Here is a 22,828-nt window from a genome sequence, read left to right on the forward strand (position 1 = left end):
ATAGACGGGCGGGGAGTGTCCCTTTTTGAGGAACACCTGGTCAACTCTACCCAGCAGGGTAGGCACCTTCGTTTCCCTTACATCTGACATGTTTCTCTTCGCATCTTACCCTACAGAGTGACCTAGTCTTACCTGGTTTTACCCAGCATCTTACCCAGTACCAGTCAGTCTGACATGGCTGTGGCATCGGTGGCTGAAGCAGGAACTCAGCTGCATTTCCCCTGCAAGGGGATTTTGATGTCCGATCATCGATGTAACGGCAATGACCTCTGCCGATGACGAGCGCGGGGCAGTCACGTGTGCTGCATAACATACTTGCATTTTGCTATCTGCGCTGGTCTCGGAGCTTGTTACACTCCAGCATATCCATCGTCTTCGCGAGTGGGCATGGTCATCCCATGCATACCCTGGTATTTGGGGCACTCGGGAGCCTTCCACCCATCCAGTACCTGGGTATCAGCCAATTGGTAAACCTCCACCCCCAACGGGCGACAAGTGGCTCCCATATCACCCTCTTTATTATCCCACCCCCAGTTCGAAAGATCACCTGACACAATTAGCAAGGCAAACATCGTAAAAGGAACAGCAACATACCACCGGGGCACGCAGACAGCGCACAGAGAACATCCATCTCGGCAAAGAACTCGAAGTATTCGCCCGCCTGTGCAGGGGATGTCTCCATAAAGTACTTGCCCTCCTCATCCAGTCCAGTCACCTGGAACACATTCAAGACATCGTGAACATCCAATTCAGTCAACCCATAAGGAACCACGGACCGAGTCAAGTTCGAGTGACAGTGGAAGTCAAAGGTCTCCCCACCCATAAGTAAATTGACGTAGGGATCACAGCGAGTACCCATCAAGTCATGCACGCGTCCTCCAAACTGTGTACTTCCAAACACCACCTCTGGCTTTCTCTTTCCATCGGGCCCAAGCACATCATGCAGTTGTCCGCCACCCAGCGAGTCACCGGTGATTGTCACGAGGGGTCGTAGATAGGGCAAGTTCGACCATAGCCGATCACCCACCGAGACGTGGGAGGCATGGATTTGGCGAGTCCGTGCCGCCCACATCCGTTCTCGGGGGTTGTTCGCATTCCAAATGTTCAAATCGCCTACCTGTGGTCCCTTGGGTGTAGTCAGGCGGCATAAGTGGCCGGCGGGGACAATCCACGCTTGACCAGAACAGGGTCTGATAGTGAAAGATTCCTTCGGAATACGCGCAGATGGGGTAGAGGCGGTTTCGGAGATTGAGCGGTAGAGCTGCGATGTTGCATGCACGCCCGAATCAGGTGGTGCTGTGTACGCTGGAGGTGGTCTGCGAGACATTATGCAGTTGGTCCGGGTTATAGGCAGAATGTCATACGAGGATTGACGAAGGAGTCGTGTAATCTTGGACGATCTACGGTAGATATAGATACAAAAGCGGGGGTTTGCGATATGCCAAAGTCCACAGAGATAGGACTAACCAAGACGGGAAAGTATAACCATAGATTGAATTTCTCCATTTGGACGAGTGCCATTGAGTCAAGGGAATAGTTAGCTGATCTTGTGGAGGAAGGCGTCCCTCGGCCCGATGAGGAGAAATTGGAGATGGGCTTATCTTTTATCTATCGTTAGCACCGGCCCGGAGAACGCTAATCTCCTTTGAGCCAACTGGATGCCTCAGGCTGTATGGATGCCTCAGGCTGTATAATGGCGCTAAACCTTATCAAGACACTTTTCTCCGTGCCGGGGTCCAAGTATTTCCGTTCCGACAAAATAATTTTGGGCCAAGCGGTTGACGGCTCACTTTACGTCGACTGCTCTTGCCTTCAATTTTCTCTGATATCAGAGGAGCTGTGAGGTATTACACCTCAATACTGTCAGCATGGAGCAACAGTCGAACAGGTCCCATCGGCCTGCGAAGGAGAAGAAGAAGTATGAAGGTACGAGCGCTCCGATCTGAAAGCTGCGAATCTCCGACTGGAACCTATACTAATTGATTTTTCGCTTGTATAGGAGCCAATCCAAAGGCCTTTGTCACATCCAGGCCTGGCAAGCTTAACAAGCAGGCTGCCCGATCACACGATGTACGTACACGAAAAATTTTATCGGCCAGTCGAAGCTAACCGGACTTTTCTTCTAGGTCAAGGAAAAGAGACTTCATGTCCCCCTTGTGGATCGCATGCCTGAGGAGGCACCTCCTACTATCGTCGCTATCGTTGGACCCCCGGGAGTTGGCAAGACCACTTTGCTTAAATCTCTGATCCGCCGCTACACCAAGCAAACCCTCAGCTCGCCTCAAGGACCATTGACCGTTGTCACGACCAAGCGCAAGCGTATCACTTTCCTCGAATGCCCCTCCGACTCCCTCGCGGCTGCCATCGATGTCTCCAAGATCGCAGATATCGTCTTGCTCATGATCGACGGAAACTTTGGCTTCGAGATGGAAACCATGGAGTTCTTGAACGCCCTCTCCACAGCCGGTATGCCCGGTAACGTCTTCGGTATTCTTACTCATCTTGATCAATTCAAGAAGCAGAGCACTCTCAAAGATGCCAAGAAGCGCCTGAAGCACCGTTTTTGGAGCGAGCTTTACTCCGGCGCTAAGTTGTTCTACTTGTCCGGAGTTATCAACGGCCGTTACCCCGATCGTGAGGTGCACAACTTGTCCCGATTCTTGTCGGTCATGAAAAACCCCCGTCCGATCATCTGGCGCAACTCCCATCCGTACTCACTCGCCGATCGCTTCTTGGATATCACGCCGCCTACCCAGATCGAGGCGAACCCCAAGTGTGACCGTACTGTCGCTCTCTACGGTTATCTCCGTGGTACAAACTTCCCAGCCCATGGTGCTCGAGTTCACGTTCCTGGTGTTGGTGATTTGACCGTGAGCGGAATTGAAGGCTTGCCAGATCCGTGCCCAACCCCTTTCATGGACCAGCAGATCGCCAAGGTGACAGGAAAGTCAAAAGCCCGTAAGCTGGGCGAGAAGTCCAAACTGCTTTTCGCTCCGATGTCCGATGTCGGTGGTGTCTTGGTTGACAAGGATGCTGTCTACATCGATGTTAAGACCAACACTTTCGACCATGATTCGGACGAAGATACGGACGACGAAGAGCGCCGTGGTCTTGGTGAGCAGCTTGTCGTTAACCTTCAGGGTGAGCGCAAGATGCTTGGTGAGGGTGATCAGGGTGTTCGTCTGTTCCGTGGTGGCGAGGCTATCGCTCAAGCGGATGATGATGAGACTGGTCGCAAGGGTCAACGCCGCGCTCGCATCGCTGAAATTGAACATGACGACCAAGAGCTTGAAGGAAACGATGGTTCCGACAGCGAAGAGGAAAGCCCGGAGTTCGATGGGGACGAGAGCGACGACGATGACGAAGGCGAACTCGATATGTCTGCACCGGACGACTTTGAGGCTCGCTTCAAGGCCAAGCAAAACGGCAAGGCTGGAAAGACTGACGAGGAGGAAGATCTGGCCTTCGCTGACAGTGACTCTGACCTTGGCTCCATCTCTTCCGTCGAAGACCAGGAACTTGAGAGCGGCGATGAAGATGAAGATGAAGATGAAGATGAAGATGAAGACGACGAGGAGAATGGGGATGAACAGGATGAGGATGATGAGGAAGACGAGGAAGATGAAGAGGGCAATGTACGTTGGAAGGACAACATGCTTGCCAACGCCAAAGCTCTCCACGGAAAGCGCCCTCCGTTCCGAGTCACCGATTTGTCACGAATGATGTACGACACTTCAATTTCTCCGGCCGATGTCGTTAGGCAATGGCGCGGCGAGGACTCTGACGACGAGGACGAAGAAGAAGATGGAACCGCTGACGACGAGGGCGACGAATTCTTCAAGAAGACACACAACGAGAAGAAGGACCAAGCCGACTTCCGTGCCGTCCCCGAGTACGACTACGATGAACTGGAGCGAAAGTGGCGTGACGAGGAGTTGCTTGAATCTATCAGATCTCGCTTCGTTACCGGTAAGCTGGGCGGTGGCGGCTCAGATGATGACGAGGACATGGATGATGACCTCGACGAGGATGATGAAGATGAGGGTGATGGCGACTACGAGGACTTGGAATCCGGTGAAGTCTTCAACGGCATCAAGGATGATGATGAGGAAGGTGACGAAGATGAAGACGATGAAGAGGGTGAGGATGAGTCCAAGGAGCCAGAGGATCTCGAGGCCGAGCGTGAACGAAATGCCAAGAAAAAGGAGGAGCTCAAGCTTCGCTTCGAAGAAGAAGATCGTGAAGGTTTCGGGAACGCCAAGGACGGGACGCGTGATGGACTCGAAGGCGAGTTTGGTGAAGACGATTGGTATGATCTGCAGAAGGCGAAGATGCAAAAGCAGACCGATATCAACCGCGCCGAATTCGACAACCTCGACCCAGCCTCCCGTGCCCGTGCCGAAGGTTATAAAGCCGGTACCTACGCCCGCATTGTCCTCGAGAACGTTCCCTACGAGTTCGTCTCCAAGTTCAACCCTCGTTTCCCTGTCATTGTTGGTGGTCTTTCTCCTACCGAGGATCGTTTCGGTTACGTGCGCATTCGTATCAAGAGACACCGTTGGCACAAGAAGATTCTGAAGAGTAACGATCCATTGATCTTCTCGCTTGGTTGGCGACGATTCCAGACCATGCCTATCTACTGTACCACCGACAGTCGAACCAGAAACCGTATGCTCAAGTATACTCCTGAGCATATGCATTGTTTCGCTACCTTTTACGGTCCTCTTGTCGCACCCAACACTGGTTTCTGCTGCGTGAACTCGTTCTCTAACAAGAACCCCGGTTTCCGTATTGCTGCGACCGGTGTCGTTGAGAGTGTCGACGAGCACACGGAAATTGTCAAGAAGCTCAAGCTCACTGGTCACCCTTACAAGATCTTCAAGAACACCGCCTTCATCAAGGATATGTTCAACTCTTCTCTCGAAATTGCCAAGTTCGAGGGCGCCTCTATCAAGACAGTCTCTGGTATCCGTGGTCAAATCAAGCGTGCGCTTGCCAAGCCCGATGGTTGCTTCCGTGCTACTTTCGAGGACAAGATCTTGATGAGTGATATCGCCTTCCTACGTGCCTGGTACCCCATCAAGCCTCACCGCTTCTACAACCCCGTGACCAACCTGCTCGACCAGGTTGAGGGCGAAAAGGGTGACAGCGGATGGCAGGGTATGCGTTTGACCGGTGAGGTCCGTCACGCTCAGGGTATTGCCACACCCCAGATCAAGGACTCTGCCTACCGCCCCGTCGAGCGTCAAGCCCGTCACTTCAACCCACTCCGCGTTCCCAAGCAGCTGGCTGCCGAGCTTCCCTTCAAGTCTCAGATCACCAAGATGAAGCCCCGCAAGGACCAGACATACATGCAGAAGCGTGCCGTCGTCCTTGGAGGCGAGGAGAAGAAGGCCCGCGATCTCATGCAGAAGCTCACCACCATGCGTAACGAGAAACAGGCCAAACGTTCCGCCAAGCAGGAAGAGCGCCGCAAGGTCTACCGGAAGAAGGTTGCTGACGGTCTGGAGAAGAAGGCTGAACGTGAGAAGAGAGAGCGCAATGATTACTGGCGCAAGGAGGGCAAGAAGCGCAAGAACCCCGACGAGGAAGGCGGTGGTGGCCGCTTCAAGAAGCGCAAGTGATCTATTCCTTTTTGGACATATTTGTTCTACCGGGGTCTTTCTTTGCATCGATGGCGTTGGGCACCAAAAATTACCTATGTACCTACGTATATTGAATCTTTCATATGACAACTATTCATCAGTCTTTTCTACAAGTGATTTGCCGCTTTGTAGCCTTTATTTCCCGGGGGTATATCTGAGTCACATAGTAAACACGGTTCTCGCAGCAGACTTCAAAGTCAAAGTCGTCCACAAACCTACAATCGAACTATTCCCCGTTTCCCCATGGGGTCCATAGACAATACTTGCGTCCAATGGCCTCTCCCATGGATACCGAAATCGACTAGCCCTAAATAGGCCAGAATTTAACATCTATACAACTTCACGTTTACTTCACTCTTCCTTCATCGTGGACTTCATTTTGACTCATGTAGACCTATATTAGCCCAGCTCGCTGCCCTCGTTCTGCTGTTGCTTTTCTTCTTCCTTCACATCTCTCGCACGCATACATCTCACTTCATCGCCACTTTTCATCCACTTCATTCACAAAAATACCCATCAATCATCACACAGACATGGCGCCCACTACCATGACCCCCATGAACATGTCCCTGTTCGTCCGCTCTCGGGAGAACTGGGATGATCCAGAGAGGGAAGAATTCCTCGGCTGGTATATTGCCGGTTGGGCGTTGGGAATGTTTGTAATTCTCATTCTTGTGTTGAAGTGAGTATTTCAGTTGAATCACCTGTTCAGTCAGTTTACACAAGACGAGGAAACTGACTAGTCTACAGGTTTGCGCGTCACAAGGAGAGGATCATGCCCAAGCTCCAAACCTGCAAGGAGAACTTGGAGGATCTGGGGGAGAAAATGACGTGGAAGCCGTCGAAGACCTCCACGGTTATCGGTAAGTTAAGAGTCTTGACTGTCCTATTTCTGCGAGATCCTGGCTGACTCTCTGTAGCTAAGCCACCGTCGGCTCATGTGGCTAATCACCACGTTGAGGAGGTTTCGGAGGTGGATCGCATCACTGCGGATCTGAGCCCTAGTTACCTCCAGAAGACTACTGCGGTCATGGGGTATACTTAGGGTTCCTTCGTGGTGGTGGGCTCGGTCTGTATAGATCGGGTCCAGTTTTGTCTTTTGTTTCTGTTCCTTTTCATTTCTTTGTCTTTCTTTTGTCTTGTCTTTTGTCATTTGCTGGGTTTATGATTCCCCGGTTTATATTTGCTTTTCTTTTGCTAACTTTCGTTTGGCATTTGGTGCCTTTTTGATTTCTGTTTGACTATTAATGCATCGCTGATCATGGTGTTGAGTCATTGCTTCGGAGTTCATTTCCGTGGCTCTCATTTGTTAAATTTTGAAATTTATTCTTTCTTTTCCTGGACTTGTGTGGTGTTCAGTCTCTATAGCCTTTAGAACGTGTAGTTGTAGGCTGTAAGCAGTCCATGTGGATACGGAAGTATAGACAACCATGAACACATCCAGAGTCTGAACCCTGCACGCGCATTCCCATGGGAAATAACCACATACGTCCTGTAGACACAATTCCATACACTTCGCCGACCCTTGCTCGTCCCCCAAAGCAGACTGAAAAGAGTCTAGTCGCATCGACAAGCCACCACGTGACCGCGCCTCGCACGCGTCGCCGATGGAAAGCCACGCCGTCTCTCCCCCCAGTTCGCTAGCAGACGGTGGCGCTTCTTTAATTGTTCTTTCAAAGCCCTTGTCCCCGTCCAATTCCTCCCTGTTGATCCAGATTGGAGACTTCCCTCGCGCTGAATCCTTGCGCGTGCTAGTCGATCGCCACTCGATCGGGCAGATGCTCCTAGTTCCAGCGTCACCACCCGCGCGTGTTGAGATCCCGACTGTGTCTCAGGACATCCTAGTCTCTCAATATTCCCAGTATCGATGTGGTGACTAGACAGCTAATGAAAGCGGCCGCATCAACTGGCGACTAAGCTAGGTCGCGTGCAGTATCCCATATCCACCTTTTAATCCCTTTCCCTCGTGACAATGGACGGTCGCGATACTCCGAGTCGCGGGGCGCATGCGAAGAACAGTGCAAACACCCCCGTCAATCACGCGACACCGACTGCAACTGTCGAGAATCAGAGAGCGCCATTGTCACTACGTGTAGATGGCTTGAGCGCCGCTGCTGTCGCTCACGGCGATGGCAACTCGACCCCAGCCTATATCGAATCAGAGCGTGGTAGTGATACTTCGGAGGGTCGACGACCTGATTATTACTCCGCTAGTACCCTTACAGATTCTCTGTCCAGTCTTCCATCCTCCAATGATACAAGCCGGTTTCCAGACTTCGGCTCCCACACCTCGAATGAACATGGTTCAGTCCCACCAAATGAGCAAAGGTCTTCACAATCGGCAACGGCGATCCAGCCGGTAAATGGGGCTGCTGCAGAAAAATGGCAGCCGTCATTGCCGACAATAAAGGCGGGCACTGGATCACCCGTGTTTCCGCCGAAGCATTCGCGCACAAAGTCGAACTATGATGAGCTGGCTCCATCGCAGAAAAGAACAGCAACCGGGGATATCAAGCCTGTCTCCTTAGATACACCCATGACCCACAGCGATGTGAATGGAGCTGCGCGGCGACGTTCAAAAAGCACTGGCTCGTCGGTGTATGGAAATAGGATTGCACAGGTATTTGATTCTCTCAGTCTCATCCACATACATAAAGCTCATACACGTTACCCAGCTATCGGTCCATATTCGTACGCGTCTGTCATACGCGGCTGCAAAGGTAGAGAAAGAAAAAGAGAAAGCCCGACTTTCGCTTGAGGCTGGGCCTCACCCTACCCTCCGCACATATCACAGCGCATCACCGCTGAGCAATGCACCAAGTGATATAGCGTCAGCGCCAGAGATAAATCGACCCTCTCTAGTACATCAAAGCTCCGGCTCCTCCACTGGAAACTCCATTCGTTTCCCGAGTCATAACCGCTCACAATCAGCATTCTCATCTCCTCACCTCCTATCAATTCCTAAATTAGCGCCTCCTGTCGATATCATCCCATCTAATAGCGACACACGACGCCGTCGACCAAATCCTAATGCAATCTCAAAACCTAATCACAGCCCCGTCAGTCGTCACCGACGGCACCACTCACACCAGGAGAACGGACTCAGTCGTCCAGTACTGGGCCCTGGAACACCATCTCTCTCATCAACCACACACCCACCAACTTCCACTCCCAACGGATTCTATCGACCTCGCACAAATTCCGAAAATACCTCAATGGAACAAGACGCCATCGAAACCCTCATGTTCATGTCCAGTCCTGAGAACTCGGGATACCGCTTCAGTCCCCGGCCCTTGCAACCGGCAAGCACACAAAACAGTCTAAACGAATCAATCAACACAAACGGCACAAATCACAACGGAAGTCAAGACTCGCAAAGCTCCAGCTCTCACAGCACTCGCGGATACGAAACAAAACAGGCACTGGAAGCCCATGCCGGTGACGACATCGATCGCCTCCTGGACCAAATGGACAGCGACAGCGAGGACGAGGGTCGCTATGCGTCTTACCGGCCAGCTATTAGTGGCGCGCATCCTTTCAGAGGACATCAAGGACGTCAGAGGTAATTGAAATGCATTAATTGGCTTCTCTCTCTGGCGGATGCTCAAAATGGTCACTTAGAACCAGGTTGCATACGTTATTTTGGCTTGGCTTTTTTTTTTGCATATTGCATAGTGCATCCTCATGCTATCATGCGGAATCACGGGTGGCCGCCTTTTGATACGACAGGCTGGATGGATTGGCTGGATTGGAAATTTGGACTGGGCCATTTGTTGGTCTGCGTCAATTATAATATGCATTCAATTGAATCTATGTGCTTCTAGGTGGTGTACCTCGTAGGGTACTCTATGAATTAATGTAAATCTATGTCTATATTTTTTGGTGTGTGGTGTGCGGTGTGCGGTGTGCGGTGGTATCGCCACCTCAATGCGCAAGTTCCTGTGTTCTCGTCAGTAGAGCAGATGGAAAGGGAGAATAGGAAACTTACACTTGCGAGCTTACTCCGGGCTCGAATCTGAGGTCCATAAAAGGCCAACACCCATGGAACGAGAGTGAGAACAGCGCCCTACCCACGAATCAGTCAATTGTCTCTCAAATATCAACTAGAATAGACTTACAAGAGCCCCCAGCAAACTGGATGCCTCGGGGTATCCAAGATTGTTGAACATGGCATTCGTAACCAGAGGGAAAACACCACCAAGCAAGTTCCGGCCTGCAACAATAGTCAGTTAATCACTCAACTAGATCACTAGCCCATTCAAAGAACTTACAACAAGACTGCGCCGCGATCGCCGAGCTGGCATACCGGTGATAGGTATCAGCAAGATAATTAAAGGTAGCCAAATAGATCGAGAAAATGCCCATAGTAGCGCATCCAACCGCCAAGGCCGGAACAATCCACGGCACAGACGGGAAAGAAGTCCAACCAAACCAGAACAGTCCAATAGGCAGTAAGATGGACTCGACGCAGACAAAGTACAGTCGACCCTCTGCAGCGGTGGAATGCAGACCAAATGCCTTGGCGACGCGCTCTTGGTAGATACTGATGATGGTGATGATTATCACGCCGACGCACATGGAAGTAAAGACAGCGCCTGTTTGCTCGGTTGTGAAGTTGTGGTTTGTGCGGAAGATGAGGGGCACTGAGCTGAATTGGAGGTAGAGGACTGCCCAGCTGAAGGAGACCCAGAGGGAGAAAAAGAAGACGACTGGTTCTGTTACGAGCATGTCTGGAAAAGATGTTAGTGATCATAGGTGGGATGGGGATTGGAATTGGCGTTGACGTACGGAATGGTCGATAGAGTGAGATCTGGATCATGCTTAGAATTGAAGCGCGTTGCTCGTCGCTCTTGACCTTCCATCGGATTCGGCGCATGCACTTTTCGCCGGAGGACTCTTCGTCGGAGAAGATGACGCCGTAGTGGCCTGCTTCTTCGAGTTTTTCATAGTACTTGTTCAGGGCATTGGCTTTTCGGCTGAGTAAGACGCTGCCGCGGGTTTCTTTGAAAAAGAAGTAGATGATCACGACGAAGACTGCCGCTACGATTGCATGCGAAAAGTAGACCCAACGCCAGGTGGTGTGGCTGACGATGACACCGGAGATCAGTGGTGCAAGACCTGTTCCGAAGAGAGCTGATCCTGAGAAGAGAGCCATTGCCGTGTTGCGGTCGTGGGCGTGATAAATGTCGCTAATGACACCGCCAACCATTGTCGAGAAAGTTGCTGGGAATGAATCAATATCTGGAGGTCCATGAGAGGTTGGTATATATACTCACAGCCACCCACACCTTGGAAGAAACGAGCAACACACAATCCGGCGAAGGAGTTTGTTCCTCCACAACCACAGAGAGAGGCTAGCATATCTTCGTTAGTATATATAGCGATGACATTTGGAGAAAGAATCTGCTCCCAAACATACCAACAAAAAGAATACCACTCGCAATGAAAATCGGCCGCCGGCCATTTAATTCACTGAACGGGGCGAGTAGCATCGGCGCAAGCGCAAAGCCAACACAGAAAATGGTAATACTGAGGTTATACACGACAGCACTAATTCCCCACTCCACCGTCAGTTCCTCCGACGCCGGACTCACCTCGCCAGCAGCATAACCAGCGAGAGCAGTCACTGCGCATGCAATATAAGTCATCATTGATTTGCGCCATTTTGGCCATAAGAACGGCGATATATATTTCTCCAGACTGGGCGCGTCAGGTGCTGGCGACTGGCTGGGACCAGGAGGCAACGTGATATATGGCGTAGGCAAAGGCGTTTCCAGCTCTAGATATCGGAATTCGATCTCTTGTGAGTCAGTGAGAGAGGGGGTTCCCTCGCGCTTCTCCATGGCAGGCTCTTTCAGCGAGCCCGATGTGTCTGAAGTCATCTGGATTGAGGCTGTTGATTTGAGCTTTGACGCATAAAGAAGCTTGGAAGGGAGGCTTTTTTTATAAGAGACCCAAGCTGAAGGGCCTGAAGGGCCTGAAGGGCGTGGGTCAAAAAAGAGTTGGGGAAATTGGAGATTGAGAAGCCGGAGTGGTCTGCGATCCCCAAACCGATAACAGGTAATATGCAGTAGGCCGATTTGGCTAGTCACTCGCGATATTCCATCTTTTTTAGACTGGCAGAGAATTCAGCTTAAATTCGAATCCAGTCCACATTGTTATGAGAATATCAAGATCTATCGTACAGTCACTCGCTTTGAAAAACTCTTTCTCGGCCTTCTAAGCGACCTTCATAGATCGGCTATACTCTCGGAGGCAAATGCTGAGTCACCGAGCCCCGAATTGGGGAAATTGGGGAATCTCACTCCATTTGCCGATTGCAGAAGCCAGAGCAGTATGCGATTAATAATTCCGATCTGCCAGGCGCTTTCAAATAATTGGATCAAACCCCAATGTGCAAGATTCCAAATTCAAAGTTCCTCCCTGACAAACCAAGTCATGACGGGGTGTATAGACCCAAAGATGGCTTGGTGTAGAATTAGAGTATGGCGGCAAAGATATTCCGGAGTAGAAACGTCAAATCCCCGAAAACACCTGAACCACCAGACTCGAATCTCCGACATTCTCCCATGTTGAGTAGCAAACCCTACCAATGTCAGCGATGCCCGCGGGCCTTTGCTCGTCTTGAACATCTGCAACGTCATGATCGCTCACGTAAGTCTCTGTGCTCGAATGAGAGACCGGCATCTGATACCCCACAGACACCAAAGAGAAACCCTTTACCTGTGTCCAGTGCCCCAAGGCTTTTACGCGCAAGTATGATAGATCCACCCCGGTCATACGGGGAGCACTCGATTGACAAGCTTCCAGAGACTTGTTAGCTCGCCATGAGCGTCTTTCCCATGCGGAGGGCACTCCAAGTCGGGGTCCAACAACGCCGTCCCCCGCGCATCCTATCCTGGACGGGTTGGATACCTTGGCGTCTGTGGTCACCGATCATGCACACTCGCGCCGTTCCATAGGATCTAATGACCAGTTCTCTAGCCTATCACCGGCTGTACACCGCACTCCCTTGATGAGTGCGCAGCTGGCCAACCCTCCAACTGCAGGCCCCCCAATTGCGGGGCCGCAGATTGCAGGCCCGGACTTTGGCTATATTGGTGGCTTTGCGTCTGGCCACTATGAAGGGAATGACTTTACGTCCTTTTTGGACAGTGTGCCTCTGCCCAGTCATCCATTCTCGCCGGCTTACCAACCTCTTCCCTTGTTCCCCTCACTGCCATTTTCTCCCGTTCCGGACTATGATCAGTCTTCGGACAGAGCGCCCTTGACTGCAACTACTCCGTCCACTCCTTCTAGCTCAGTTCTTCCTCGCCATGGAGCTCAATTGCCTTCGCTTCAGCCGGAAGGGTATCAAACGACCCCCAAGGCGCGCCAGCCTACGGGATTCGTACCCGTTACAGCGCAATGTCGAGAAAAGTTCATGAATATGTTATCTGATTATGCTAATGTTGTGCCGGATCCATCTCTTCCATCCCGGCATGCGCTGTCTCGGTGCTTAACTGGGTATCTCACGGGGTTCCATGATCACTATCCGATTGTGCATATCCCAACCCTCGATGTAGAGTCAATGACCTTGCCGCTGTTTCTCTCGATGGCGGCATTGGGCGCGCGTTATTGCCGTGAGCCGGAGACTAGCATGCGTCTCTACCAGATCGCCAAACCAGTGACACTAGAGCACGTTCGACGGGTCTTCCAATGTGGCAAAATGCCTCCTGTCAATTTGGCCGATGACACTGACACGCTGGAAACATTGCAGGCGCTGTTGTACTTGACCTCGGTGTCGGCATGGTTTATTAACAATCCTCCATACCACGAGGCATTGTCGATCCGCAGTTTAATGGAGATGCTCCTCCGAAATGGAGGACTTAACCGACTCCCTGAGAATGACGGGACTTGGCACAGTTGGATTCGGCGGGAATCTGTGAAGCGAACGAGATTAATTGTCTTCTGTTTCTTCAACATTCACACTATTGTCTTTGATGTTCCACCTGTAATACTGACCGAAGAGGTCACCATCGAGCTGCCCTGTACCGAACAAGAATGGCAAGCTCCTCACGAGGACCTCTGGCATCATGAGCGCATGAAAAGCCCCGGCGAACCAAAATTCCAGAATGCCCTCTGCACCCTGTTTGACATTGAGCCAAATAGCGACTCAGAGCAATTCTCCTCGCTGGGTGGCTACGTGCTTATTCACGCCATCCTGCAAGACATCTGGCTCATGACCAAAGCAGGTCGCTTACCCGTCTCCCGACGAAACCGCTTTCACCCCTCTTCCATCACATCAACGCCCGAGCTCGCCTCCGTTGAACAAGCACTTGAACGCTGGTGTCAATGCTGGGAGCGTAATCAAGAGTCCTCAATCGATCCACTCAGCCCACACGGCCCTCTCTCCTTTACATCAGCCGCCCTCCTCCGACTAGCATACATCCGCCTCAACGCCGACTGCGGATCAGCCCGCCAACTGCAAACCTGGGACCCTGTCCAAATTGCAACCAGTCTCCGCGAGAATCTCTCCGTCCGTCGTGGCGACCGTCTCACCCGCGCTGCACTTCACTGCGCCCACGCCCTCAGCACCCCCGTCAAGCTAGGAATCGGCTTCGTGGCCCACTCTCAGGTCGCACTCTGGTCAAACCAACACGCATTGTGTTCCCTCGAGTGTGCCGTTCTCCTCGCCAAGTGGCTTGAAGCGGTGACAGTGCCTCATCCAGAGCCAGCTTTGACGGAACAAGAAGCCAGGCTGAGGGATTTCGTGTTGGAGATGGTGATGGAAGTGCAGCATGGTGTGTCGCGGGAATGGCTGCTCGCTACAAATACGCGGCTCAGTGCGGCTGTTACCCGGCTATGGGCGCGACTGTTCACGGCGGATTATATTTGGGAGATGGTTGCTTTGATTGGGAGGTCTTTGAATAGCTATGCAGATTTGTTGGAGCAGTAGACGAGTATTATACACTTTTATCATATTCCAACGGACTTGAAAATGAGTCAAAAAGGGTCAAGCAAGGAACACCCAAAGAGAGCGAAAGATGTAACTTGTTAGGAGGGCTAATTGATTGCTAAAGACTTGTCGATCAACTCAATCAGGTCTTCATCATATCCACTATTGAAATGCTCCTCGGTATTCCACCCAACCGAGTTCGGCAATATAATTTCCCCTCTCACAGGGCGTAGAGCTGCAGATGACTCAGATGAATATCTCCGCGGACACGAGACTCTATAAAAGCCCTAACTCTCGACCCTTGCCAATTCCTACTTTTTCATCTCACCCTCCTCAACTCGCGAGATTCAAGATATCACTCCAAAATGGCTCCCACAGCTCTGCACACAAGTCCCCAGGTCCACGCCCTCCTCAAAGACCTACACAACAAATCCCTCACCCAGGAGTCAACCCTAAGCTGGCCATCCCTCCCGGCACAATGTACAACCGAATTCGACAACATCATGCGTGACAAGTTTATCGCGCTAGACCAGGACAAGTGCGAACTGGTCTACCACATCCTACGCAGCATCAACGCCACCAATGTCGTCGAAGCGGGTACCAGTTTCGGCGTGAGTACTATCTACCTCGCGCTGGCTGTTGCTGAGAATGCCAAGCGGGCGGGCGTTCCGGGGCAGGGCAAGGGTAAGCCTAGGGTTATTGCTACGGAGAAAGAGGAGTCCAAGGCTGCCTTTGCACGGGCTCATTGGGCTGCGGCTGGAACGGAAGTTGAGGAGGTTATTGAGCTGAGAACTGGGGATTTGAGGGAAACTCTTACTTCGGAGCTTGGGGTTGTGGATTTCTTGTTGCTTGATAGTATGTTTCTTCTCTCCTTCCCTGGTGTATTCTTTCTTGCACAGACATCAATCGATATCCGTTGGGTTATGTCTATATCTATACTGACATCTCTCCCAGTCTGGACACCCCTCGCTCTGCCCGCGCTGAAGCTGTGCCAGCCACATTTCCGCCCCGGCTCGGTGATTATAGCTGATAATACTGTCATGGCGGCTGATCGGTATCAAGAACTGTTTGATTATGTCGATGCCGAGGGCAGTGGATTCCGTCGAGTCACGATGCCATATAGTGGAGGAATGGACATGATTGTTTACCAGTAGAACTAGAACTAGCCCTAGTCCCACATCTCAACCCCTCACTCCCATCCCAACAGCAACCACTTCAACTGCTCACTCACTACCCCTTGGAATCAAATCAAACAAGCAAAAAGTAAAATATGCCATTAAACTCCCTCCCGCAAGTCCCATCCCAGGAAGTGGGCCACTTCAACCCATCTCCAAACATAAATCCACCTCCCAGCGCAACCACATCATCCTACAAACTAAACCACCTCGCAATCCGCATAACAGACCCAACAGTCTCCCTGAACTTCTACATCACCCTCCTGGGAATGCGTATAATCTTCACTATGAACGCGGGCCCCTTCACAATCTACTATCTAGGCCATCCACCGCCTGATATTGAATCCGCCGAGCAGCTTGATACCTGGGCGAAGAAGACTGCCGAAATACCAAATATGACGGCCACATCGGGCTTATTGGAACTGTATCATGTCCACGGAACTGAAAAAGAGAATATTGGTGCTGCTTCTAGTGGCGGAGGAGGTGTATCGACGGGGAATACACCCCCACACCTGGGTTTCGCACATCTTGGGTTTACAGTGCCTGATGTTCCGGCTGCGGTGGCGAGGCTGCGAGAGGCTGGGGTAACGATTTTGAAGGATGTCGGTGTTTCTTCTAGAGAGACTGTGCCGCTTTCGGAGTGGGAGGCGGAGAGGGGAATAGGACGTGGTGAGATTCATGAGAACTATGCGTGGTTTTTCGAAAAGTTTGCTATGGTTTCTGATCCGGTGAGTTCAATGCATTGGATAATATGGCTGGTTACTACGTTTTGGTCACTGATGTGCATAGGATGGGTATACGGTGGAGTTGATTCCGCAAAGCATTTGAGATCGCATATTTGGACATTGCATACATTCTACATTTTCAAGTCTTTGTGTATCACCTTGATTGAATCCGGAAAGCCTCGTATCCAAAAGAGAAAAAAAGCTAAATGCAGTGTATACACACACGTGATAGTACATGGGAGAAATCAGATATGAGCAAAGTTCACACTGAACATGAATCATTCAAGTATTTTTGACTATGCGCCCCAGCTATCATCCTCGGCAACGTCGTAATCCATGTCCCGTGGGGGTGCAGCGTTTGGCGGTGGAGCGGACGACATTGGTGTGTCTTCGGGTTCGTTGTGATCGAATCCACCGGGACCCTTGGATTCCCCAGATCCAGCGGGAGGGAAAACAATCGGGGGATTGGGCATCCAGGTTAGCTGGACCTCGCCGACAGAAGGAATGTTCCATGGGGAGAACATGAGTTTTTCGGCTTGGAAGCGTTCTTTGAAGGCTACCACGACCGAGTTGGATTGGTCTGGGTTTGGCTCAATGGATTCGTATTCACCAATGCCCTGAACGATGTTAGTATAGGCTGACTATTGGTAGAGTATGTGTAATCACTTACCATCAAGTGCTGGCGCAGTGCCTCGTCCTTGTCAGAGTTGAGTTCAACACCTGACACAGCAACACGGCGAGGTCGGTTATCCAAACGGAGGACACCGCCACGTCCGCGAGCTCCAAATCCGCCGCGTCCGCGGTATCCCCCACGGAATGAAGGATCATACCCACCACGTCCGCGATATGTGCCTCGGCCGCGATATCCGCCACGACCACGATAACCCCCGCGGCCTCCACTGGCAGGATCAGCCTCAGGGTCGAGACCCAGACTTTTAGCCTCAGCCTCCAGGGCGGCTAATTGAGCGCGCAACTGCTTTGTTTCGTCGCTCACGTTCTCGTCCGCAGGCTCGCTGCCCATATCCATGGCGTTGCCGTCGTTGCTTGTGTCGGCGGAAGCTCCAAGACGCTGCATGAGGCGCGCCCTCTCATCTTGCTGTTTCTTGAGAAGCTCGTCGCGTTGACGCTCGAGAGCTTGTTTGGCTGCTTCGGTCTCGTGTCGCTTTTTCATCTTCTCCTCGTGGGCCCGCTGGGCTTCTATTTGTTGTTTTTCGAATTCTTCTGGGTTGAATGCTGGTGCCTCGGGTTGTAAGTGGTTGTTTTCTTCCCGGCTTGGTTTATACCAGTAAACCTTCACGAAACGGTTGTCGAAAATGACTTTAGGACTCGACCATGCGGCTTTGGCTTCGGGGTAGCTGTCGTACTTGACCAACGCGATCTTTTTGTACGGCTGCAATGAGACCTCGGTGATGTTGCCGAACTCAGAGAAGAACTCGCGGACAGATTCTTCATTGAACTTCTCCTCGGGAATCTGCTCAACCACAATCGTGGTAACCGACTGATCCTCGTTAGGTCCTGCCGACGAGAAATCGGATCGGCCACCACGTCCCCGTGTACCGTACGCACCACGACCACGGCCGCGGCCGCGGTCGCCACGAGAATGACCACCGCCTCGCCCGTTGTAGCCAGCAGTTTTGGGGTCATATTCTGTAGCAAATTAGCCAAGTCACATCTGGCATATCGAGAGTCGCTTACCATCATCCTTTGCCCCATCGCCATGCTGGTAGAAGCAGTTGTTCCCAAGGTAACAAATACCCTGTGTCTCATACATCGGACAGCGCTCATTACTTTTGGGCATCTGCTCAGCTCCAGGCTGGCCAGGTGCACCAGGCATACCAGGCATTCCCGGCATCTGGGGGAATCCCATTCCCTGCATGGCCATCATGGCAGCCATGGGGTCGTTCGGGTCAAACTGCGGCATTCCTGGCATTCCCGGCATCATGGGGAATCCACCAGGCTGCTGTTGCTGCTGAGGGAACTGCTGTCCAGGTTGCATGCCACGGCCCATGAAGTCTCCACGACCACCTCCGCGCCCCCCACGCCGGGGAGTTTTCATCGCGCGGTTCTGCATCATTCCATCATCGCGCTCTGCCTCACCCTGGAAACCCTCCCCAAATGTCCGTTTCCTGTTTGCGGGGCTTTCGTTTCTTGGGCCTGTCGGGACGTTGGCTGGAGCTTGCGATTGGGGTGCAGTATACGTCTGCTGCTGCTGGATTTGAGGCTGTGGTTCAGGAGGGGCGGGCGCCTTGGGGGCAAAGGTTGAGAAGAGATCTTCCACGAATGGCTTGGTATCTGGAACGGTGTCAGTTGGTTCTGCAGGTCCACCACGATCGAGAGATGGCACGTACGCTCACGTAGGAAATCTTCCAGATTTTCCACCGAAGTGTTTCTGATCTCGTCATCTGGCGCGTCAGACCTGATTAGCGCCAGGACATAGTCTGCAAGAACGTCCGAGTCGGCATCGGAGCTATAGAAGTAGATCAAACATTAGTTGGTGCTTTCTGACTGTCAAAGAATCAAGTTTCTCACATATCCTCAAGTTTCTTCACCACCCACTGCTTGACTCCAGTGGCTTCCTCGTCAGTAAACTGCATTTTGATAGATTTGTTCCTTTTTAGAAAATCCTAAAATGTAAGATTCAAATTGCCTCGAGTGAAATTTCACGCGAGGTGAATATAAGGCTTCGAGTTCAAAGTCGGGTTTCGGGCGATATCTTTATGCGCAAAGATTACCCTAGACAGATATGAATCGGACAATTCGTAATTTCACGCAGAGCTTCACCAAATACAGTTCAAAAGTGTCTGTAGATACCCTCAGCCATGAGGAAAGTGGCGATGTGAAGACGTCGCGGCGCAAAGCGGACTTGAAAACGCGTGCGGTTACCATCACGTGATACATGTCATCGAAGAGAGCTTCAGCTGCCGACCAAGGTCGTTCCTGTCCTTCAGGCGCTTATTTACTGGTTTACTCGCATTGCTGCACTACTCGAATTTTTACGGGAAATCTGTCTAGCTAACCAATTTATTTTCGTAGCGAAACTGGCAGCTAGACTTAGCGAGAAATTAAGCACATCATCCAAAGGAACAAAAAGCAAAGTAGGAAGAAGTTAACACTCGAGAGTCGCCAACTCGAGGTTAACCTTCTAAGGCGAAAGTCGAGGCAAGTAACATAGAACGATGGTTATAATTTTGTTGAACTGAAGAAATTGTATTGAATTCATCATTCTCATAAAAGTTTCCACGAATGACTGGCAGAGACGCAATTCTGGTTGTCCGTGACCATTTTTACAGCTTGTCGTAGTACTGGAAGAGATTGTTAGCAACTGAGATAAAGATTGTTGATCAGAATAAAAACTTACGTTGTCGTAGCCGGGAACGACCTCCTTGAGACCCTTGCGCTTGCGCATCTCGGTGACGATCTGACCGGGCTTGGTGGTGGGGTCCAGAGGAGAACCGCCAGACAGAATAGCCCAGTGATCGAAGACGGACTGGGGGAAGGCCTGACCACCGGTGGCGGAGCGCAGATCGGCGGAGAAACCGAAGGACTCGTTGACGGGCAGGTAAGCGCGGACGTTGAACAGAGGAGTACCGGGGCGCTGCTCCTCAGTGTAGACGTGACCACGACGGCGGGTGAGGACACCGTAGATACCACCCATAGCCTGCTCGGGAACCTGGATCTCGACGTTGAAGATGGGCTCGAGGAGACCGGGGTCAGCCAGCATGGTAGCGGCGTACAGGACACGACGAGCAGTGGGGATGATCTGACCACCACCACGGTGAATAGCATCAGCGTGGAGGGTGACATCAAGGACGTTGAAGCGGACGGAACGCATGGGCTCCTCAGCAACGGGACCCTCGCGGGTGGCCCACTGGAATCCGGAGATGACGGAATCCTTGATTTCGTTCAGGTACTGAACAGCCTTGGTCTGGTCAACCAGCAAGTTGGCACCGTTGGTGTCGGGACCGAAGCACCAAATCTTACGGGCATCAGTGACATCCCAGCCGTACTCGTCAGCGAGGATACGGGCACGAGCCTTGAAGTCGTCACGGGGGCTGATCTTGCCGGACTCGATGGCCTTGGCGACCTCCTCGTCAAGGGGCTGAGCGGTGAGGTACAGACGGTTGTGCTTGTTGGGCGACTTGGACAGGGCAGTCATGCTGGACTCAGCAGTGACGGTCTCACGGTAAGGAACGACGGGGTCGGAGACACGGAGAGGGACACCAGCGTGGTCCTCCTCGAGATCCTTAAGACAAATCTCGAGGTGCAGCTCACCGGCACCGGCAACGACGTGCTCACCGGACTCGGAGATGAAAGTCAAGACACAGGGGTCGGACTTGGAGAGACGCTTGAGACCCTCGACAAGCTTGGGCAGATCCTGGGCGTTCTTGACCTCAACGGAGCGCTGCACGACGGGGGAGACGGAGAACTTCATGACCTTGAGGTTGTGGGCGGTCTCATCGGTGGTAAGGGTACCAGACTTGAGCAAGAACTGGTCAACACCGACCAGACCGACGATGTTACCGGCGGGAACATCCTCAATGGGCTCAACGAAGCGACCCATCATGAGAATGGTACGCTGGATGGCCTTGATGAAGAGATCCTCCTTCTTTCCGGGGACGTAGTTGGGACCCTGGATGCGGACCTTGATACCGGACTTGACGGTACCGGAGTAGACACGACCGAAGGCGTAGAAACGACCCTTGTCGGAGGTGGGAACCATCTTGGAGACGTAAAGCATCAGAGGAGCAGTGGGGTCACAGTCGCGGATACCAATGCAGGCTCTGTCGTCCTGGGGACCCTCGTACAGAGTCTCGGCACGGTACTTCTGGGCAGTGACGGGAGAGGGAAGGTGGATACAGATCATCTCAAGAAGTGCATCAGCGGCAGGAAGGAACTTGCGCATGATGAGCTTGAGGAGAGCCTTGCCCTCGAGGTCCTTCTCGTCGTTGGTGAGGGTGACCTCGAGCTTGTCGAGGAGAGTGAAGATCTCATCACGCTTGTTGTGGTTGACAGCGGCGAAGATCTTGAAGATGGGGTCCAAAATGAACTGGTTGAAAGCACGCTCGAGCTGCTTGCCCTCGTGCTCACCCTTGTTGGTCCACTTCTTGGTCTTGGGGTTGAAGTAGTTGTCGCCCCACAGACGCTCGAGCATCTTCTTGCGGTCAACACCGAACTTCTTGGCGTACTTGACAGCGAACTGGCGGACGGTGAAAGCCCAGCCGTGGAGACCGGAACCGAAAGCGATGGTTCCCTTCTCAGCGTAGACCTGGACGTCACCGAGAGCCTTGTCGAAGTAGGTGGAGATGATGACGTTGACGGACTCGATGGTACGGGAGAAGGACTGGAAGAGATCCTCCTTGGAGACCTGGAGCTCGAGAAGAGCACGATCGACCTTGTTGATGATCAGAACGGGCTTAATACGCTCGGTCAGGGCCTGACGCAGGACAGTCTCGGTCTGGACACAGACACCGGAGACACAGTCGACAACGACAAGGGCACCGTCAGTGACACGGAGAGCAGCAGTGACCTCAGACGAGAAATCAACGTGACCGGGGGAATCGATCAAGTTAATCAGGAACTCGTTACCGTCAACCTGCTGGGGGATCTCCTTGATGTCCTCCTCATCGGCGAACTTGGCGTACAGGGAGATGGCGGTGGACTTGATGGTAATGCAACGATCCTGCTCATCGGGACGAGTATCCATGAAACGGGCCTCACCAGCCTTGGCAGCGGAGATAATACCGGCACGCTGGACAAGGGAGTCGGAGAGGGTGGACTTTCCGTGATCGACTAAACAGAGAAAAGTCAGCATCTATCAAATACCGAGGGTTTCCAGACAAGCTTACCGTGAGCAATGACGGACATGTTACGGATGTTAGCCCGACGGTCCATCAGAGCACGGATCTGTTTATAACGTTAGTTTTCTGAAGGCCGAGGGGGAAAAAATCAAACCACCACCCTCCAGATAGCAAAAAAAGAATCGATGCCTCCGAGGGCATCTCCTCTGCCATCTGTGAATGATGGGTTTCAAGCACGAACCTCTTCGATAGTGAAGCTGTGGCACACCATATTAGCATCATATTCTTGGGAGCTGGGGGCGAGCTGATGAGCTGATGGAGATGGGACTTACTTAACCATGTTGGCGGTTGATCTTCAAAAAAAACTTTTTAAAAAAAGTAGAAAGAAGAAGAGCACACAGATGACCAGGACCGAGAGCTCTCGATCAGATCAAAAACTTCTATGTGCAACTGCTCCTGGGGAGAGGGATGAGAGGGGAAAGAGGAAGAGGAGGGGGGGGAAAGTGGGAGAGAAAAAAAGAAAGCGAAAGTGGGGACTTTTTGCCGG

General features: G+C 52.0%; 10 protein-coding genes across 10 annotated transcripts; 6 read left to right on the forward strand and 4 right to left on the reverse strand.

Moving 5' to 3' along the window:
- Positions 1-350: 350 nt before the first annotated feature.
- On the reverse strand, positions 351-1,327 carry N7511_001640 (urea carboxylase-associated family protein; the record flags this gene model as incomplete). Its single annotated transcript, XM_057124065.1, has 2 exons — positions 351-547; positions 595-1,327. 2 exons carry the CDS (start codon positions 1,325-1,327, stop codon positions 351-353), a joined length of 930 nt encoding a protein of 309 aa, XP_056989798.1.
- A 541-nt stretch (positions 1,328-1,868) lies between these two features.
- On the forward strand, positions 1,869-5,624 carry N7511_001641 (GTPase BMS1; the record flags this gene model as incomplete). The annotated part of the gene is made up of 3 exons (XM_057124066.1): positions 1,869-1,926; positions 2,000-2,070; positions 2,127-5,624. The coding sequence occupies 3 exons, from the start codon at positions 1,869-1,871 to the stop codon at positions 5,622-5,624; spliced, it is 3,627 nt and encodes a 1,208-aa protein (XP_056989799.1).
- A 554-nt stretch (positions 5,625-6,178) lies between these two features.
- On the forward strand, positions 6,179-6,690 carry N7511_001642 (uncharacterized protein; the record flags this gene model as incomplete). Its single annotated transcript, XM_057124067.1, has 3 exons — positions 6,179-6,327; positions 6,396-6,508; positions 6,566-6,690. The coding sequence occupies 3 exons, from the start codon at positions 6,179-6,181 to the stop codon at positions 6,688-6,690; spliced, it is 387 nt and encodes a 128-aa protein (XP_056989800.1).
- A 927-nt stretch (positions 6,691-7,617) lies between these two features.
- On the forward strand, positions 7,618-9,211 carry N7511_001643 (uncharacterized protein; the record flags this gene model as incomplete). Its single annotated transcript, XM_057124068.1, has 2 exons — positions 7,618-8,265; positions 8,321-9,211. 2 exons carry the CDS (start codon positions 7,618-7,620, stop codon positions 9,209-9,211), a joined length of 1,539 nt encoding a protein of 512 aa, XP_056989801.1.
- Positions 9,212-9,569: 358 nt separating this feature from the next.
- On the reverse strand, positions 9,570-11,527 carry N7511_001644 (uncharacterized protein; the record flags this gene model as incomplete). The annotated part of the gene is made up of 7 exons (XM_057124069.1): positions 9,570-9,584; positions 9,634-9,711; positions 9,764-9,858; positions 9,917-10,375; positions 10,434-10,868; positions 10,922-10,999; positions 11,065-11,527. The coding sequence occupies 7 exons, from the start codon at positions 11,525-11,527 to the stop codon at positions 9,570-9,572; spliced, it is 1,623 nt and encodes a 540-aa protein (XP_056989802.1).
- Positions 11,528-12,214: 687 nt separating this feature from the next.
- On the forward strand, positions 12,215-14,583 carry N7511_001645 (transcription factor domain-containing protein; the record flags this gene model as incomplete). The annotated part of the gene is made up of 3 exons (XM_057124070.1): positions 12,215-12,299; positions 12,347-12,401; positions 12,456-14,583. The coding sequence occupies 3 exons, from the start codon at positions 12,215-12,217 to the stop codon at positions 14,581-14,583; spliced, it is 2,268 nt and encodes a 755-aa protein (XP_056989803.1).
- A 365-nt stretch (positions 14,584-14,948) lies between these two features.
- On the forward strand, positions 14,949-15,737 carry N7511_001646 (O-methyltransferase; the record flags this gene model as incomplete). The annotated part of the gene is made up of 2 exons (XM_057124071.1): positions 14,949-15,438; positions 15,538-15,737. 2 exons carry the CDS (start codon positions 14,949-14,951, stop codon positions 15,735-15,737), a joined length of 690 nt encoding a protein of 229 aa, XP_056989804.1.
- A 116-nt stretch (positions 15,738-15,853) lies between these two features.
- Positions 15,854-16,586, forward strand: N7511_001647 (putative lactoylglutathione lyase (Glo1); the record flags this gene model as incomplete). The annotated part of the gene is made up of 2 exons (XM_057124072.1): positions 15,854-16,486; positions 16,548-16,586. The coding sequence occupies 2 exons, from the start codon at positions 15,854-15,856 to the stop codon at positions 16,584-16,586; spliced, it is 672 nt and encodes a 223-aa protein (XP_056989805.1).
- Positions 16,587-16,779: 193 nt separating this feature from the next.
- N7511_001648 (CCCH zinc finger and RRM domain protein) lies at positions 16,780-19,077 on the reverse strand (the record flags this gene model as incomplete). Its single annotated transcript, XM_057124073.1, has 5 exons — positions 16,780-17,100; positions 17,154-18,130; positions 18,179-18,775; positions 18,832-18,950; positions 19,013-19,077. The coding sequence occupies 5 exons, from the start codon at positions 19,075-19,077 to the stop codon at positions 16,780-16,782; spliced, it is 2,079 nt and encodes a 692-aa protein (XP_056989806.1).
- Positions 19,078-19,656: 579 nt separating this feature from the next.
- On the reverse strand, positions 19,657-22,621 carry N7511_001649 (elongation factor 2; the record flags this gene model as incomplete). Its single annotated transcript, XM_057124074.1, has 5 exons — positions 19,657-19,785; positions 19,842-22,273; positions 22,330-22,387; positions 22,523-22,538; positions 22,614-22,621. The coding sequence occupies 5 exons, from the start codon at positions 22,619-22,621 to the stop codon at positions 19,768-19,770; spliced, it is 2,532 nt and encodes an 843-aa protein (XP_056989807.1). The 3' UTR covers positions 19,657-19,767.
- Positions 22,622-22,828: the final 207 nt, after the last annotated feature.

This window comes from Penicillium nucicola (assembly GCF_028828085.1).
Source record: "Penicillium nucicola strain IBT 29836 chromosome Unknown utg000001l, whole genome shotgun sequence".
In the NCBI taxonomy this organism is placed as follows: domain Eukaryota; kingdom Fungi; phylum Ascomycota; class Eurotiomycetes; order Eurotiales; family Aspergillaceae; genus Penicillium; species Penicillium nucicola.